At 38.9% G+C, this 3285-nt stretch overlaps 1 protein-coding gene across 1 annotated transcript; it reads left to right on the top strand.

The window, feature by feature from the left end:
- LOC109820531 lies at positions 27–2587 on the top strand. Its single transcript, XM_020386689.1, has 2 exons — positions 27–239; positions 1149–2587. The coding sequence occupies exons 1-2, from the start codon at positions 35–37 to the stop codon at positions 2321–2323; spliced, it is 1380 nt and encodes a 459-aa protein (XP_020242278.1). The 5' UTR covers positions 27–34; the 3' UTR covers positions 2324–2587.

Below are 3285 nucleotides of genomic sequence, written 5' to 3'. Positions count from 1 at the left end.
ATCATCGTAGTCGCCGTCGACAATGGCAGTGGCAATGCAGCCCGTTGTTGACGACGATTTGCTGGCGATGCTGCTTCAACAACTGCCGCCGGGGTTTCGATTTCATCCAACCGATCGAGAGCTGATCGGGTTTTTCTTGACAAGGAAAATTGCTGCTTCTTCGTCTTCAGTTGCTGCTGCTCCCAGTTCCCTGATCAAAGATTTTGATGTCTACTCCACCGAACCCTGGAATTTACCTAGTAAGCCTACTCAATTTCCGATTCTTTACCTAGTTTCTTCCTTAAAGCTGATTTCTTTAGTCCCGAGATGAAGTGAGAGCATCTTAAAGCTGATTTCTCTAGTCCCGAGATGAAGTGAGAGCATCTTTTTTCCCAAAATTGTTTCTTTTTTGGTTGCAATCTGTAACTGGTAATTTCTTGCCAAATTTGTTTCTTTTACATGATTTCTTCTTGCATTCTTGTTTAATTTCAAGCCCATGAAGACGCATATACTGAGAAGGTAATTCTAATGTGAAATTTTTGTCGGGTTCTCTAATTTCTTAATTTATTTTGATTTTCTTGTTTAAGTTTTTGCTAATGAGTTTATTGATGTGTCTTTACTGCTATGTATAGTGTATGTCTACATGCATCTGCATAATGTTGATTCTTGATCCTTTGCTTCCTTTTCCATAGAATAGAGGACACAATTATATTTAGTATTACTTATCAAACGTGTTCATGTCACGAGTTCAAAAAAAAAGAACAAAACTTTGTCGAAATGGTTTCAGGATCGGTGATTTTCTGTTATTAGAAAGAATGATGGCGAAATGAGAAAGTGGGAATATTTGTTTGCTGTGATGACACATTCCTCTCATAGCTCATGATTTTCTATTCTTGCTTATAGTGTACCAAGTTGTTGCATACTGATGTTCTTTCACTGCTACGAAGTAGTTACTTAATTGCTGCTACTGTTGTTTTGTTACTTTTTTTTGTATCATTTATTTAGCATTGTCAGCTGAACACATCTCTCAGCTAATGAGCATGTTAGTTTTTTCTGGTTCGAAAATATCTCTCTTGCTTTGCTCGTTAAATATCGTTTTGATCGTTACATCTAAAAATATGTTGCTATTTAGCTTTTGACGATTTTATTGATTTCTGATCTATGTTCAGGTGATTTACTTCTGATCCAGAGTGAAGAGAAAGAGATGTATTTCTTCTCCCCTAGACATCCAACAAGCACAAGCTCTAAAAGGGTTAACCGAACTGCTGGTTGTGGATTTTGGCATGGGAGTGCAGGTGACACGGCGATTATGGTTGGAAGTGAAGTTATTGGCTACAGAACACAACTGACTTTTAAGACCCGCGGGAAGGAGAAGAAGAAGATTAATGGTGACTGGATTATGCACGAATTTCACTTGCACTCCTCTTCTGACGATACAGTGTTCGATGACATGGTATTGTGCAGAATCTACATGAAGAAGGTAAAGAAGAGTTCTCAAACGAATGAACAGGAAGATGCTATTTCTGTTCCTGCAGGTGAACAAGAGGCAGTAGCTGAAGGGCACAGAGTGATGAAGAGGAAAAGGGCTGATCATCATGAGATGGGAACCTATGGAGTAGTGTACAACAAGTCATCTGACCAAAATGCGTCATCATTGCCCAAATTGCCTCCATTGCCATCTTTTGAAGAATCAAATGTTCAGTCAGATATGTGTTGCGTCAATGTTGCAGTTTTTGATGAAAAACAAAAAAACGAGGAGGAAAAAGAGGGAAGGATGCTTGTGAAGAGAATGCGGGTCGATGAAAATGAATCTCTGGTTGCTGATTGTAGTGAAAAAAGAAAATCTGTGCCTGCGAATACTGAACCATCATCTTTATTGTTGCTAGAGGACGCACACGCTTTAGTATCTTATGGAGATATGGAAGATATCTCTTCGTTGACATTGGATGTGGGTTCCATCGTTGTTAGCGATAGTGAGTTATCAGAAGCACAAAGAGGCCTGGAGCAATGGCTATCAGAGGAACCGGAACAACATAAATGCTGGATCACTGTTAACAATGAAAGAGGAAACTATGAGGAGGAGAACAATGCTGAGTCAACCATCCCTCTGTCACCATCCAATGAAGGCCTTCAAGCCAACCTACACTTGACTAATGGATTGTGTGCCACTCCTCCACAAGAGGACGATATGTATTTTGATATCTCTGACTTTAGATTCTTGTTATCACCCACTGACGAAGGTCAGTCATCTTCCTTGTTAGAGTCTAACAAAGAATCTGAAGGTTTCGACTTATTGACATCAGATATGACTTGGGATAGGCTATTACAGAGAGGAGAGAAATGAGCCAAGGAACCTGAACAACAAGAAGGCTTGATAACTAATATTCCATGGCCTGTCGATTCCACTGAATGTTTGGATATGAAATCCGACGACTTGTTACGTAGTGGTGAACTGCCTAGTCCTTCAATGCTCTCTCAACTTCTGATCATCCAAGCTGAGGGCTTTTTTTCACACACGGAAGATAATTTAGATTGGTGACATTATTGTATGATGTTACATCTGTGTAAAGATTTTTTTTCTTTAATAAAATTATTTAATTCTTTTCTCTTTTCACTGAGCAAATATTTTATTCGTCCCTTGTCCAAATTGCGAAAACTTGTTCTAGAACTATTATGACTAGAGAATGCGATAAAGCAATAGTTTTTATTAACTTGAGCACTGGTTAAGTATAACGAAATGTCAGTAAGTGGATTAAGAAGATATTTTGATTGAATAGTCCGTTTATGTAAGAGATTTGGAACTTGCGTATGGCAGTGTGCTGTGTTTTGCTAGTTGGATAAAGTTTAAACTTCTTGTCCATGTACCATTATGGTCCGCATTGAGGTTCTCGTAATTGTGATTCAGGTCCAAAGGGTGCAATTCTGAATATTAGCACAATATATTGCAGTTGCACGACTTGGATAGTATGCTGAAATTATCTAAACGTTACTTTAAAAGGGGTTGTTCTCTACCGTCATTGCTTCCTTAAAGTTTGCAGTTTCAAGCGAAAAGAGTTACACTTGGGCATATTAGCATGTGCGGATCTTTCATCCAAGTACTTTCTAAACTCAAGTTTCATGGAGGCTTAACGGAACCAGAATGGGTTTTCGATGGGGAAGGGATTTTGAAGGCTCGGCGTATAATTTCAAATGGGCTGCATTGGCCTATCAGAGATGAGATGTTGATGAAGGTTTGGGATGATCATTGAATTCCATTAGATGCAGGAGCTTGAACATCTGTTCTATTGCTTGATGGGTATGATAATG

This window comes from Asparagus officinalis, chromosome 8, assembly GCF_001876935.1.
Source record: "Asparagus officinalis chromosome 8, Aspof.V1, whole genome shotgun sequence".
NCBI lineage: Eukaryota > Viridiplantae > Streptophyta > Magnoliopsida > Asparagales > Asparagaceae > Asparagus > Asparagus officinalis.
This window is presented reverse-complemented; position numbering and strand designations above follow the sequence as displayed.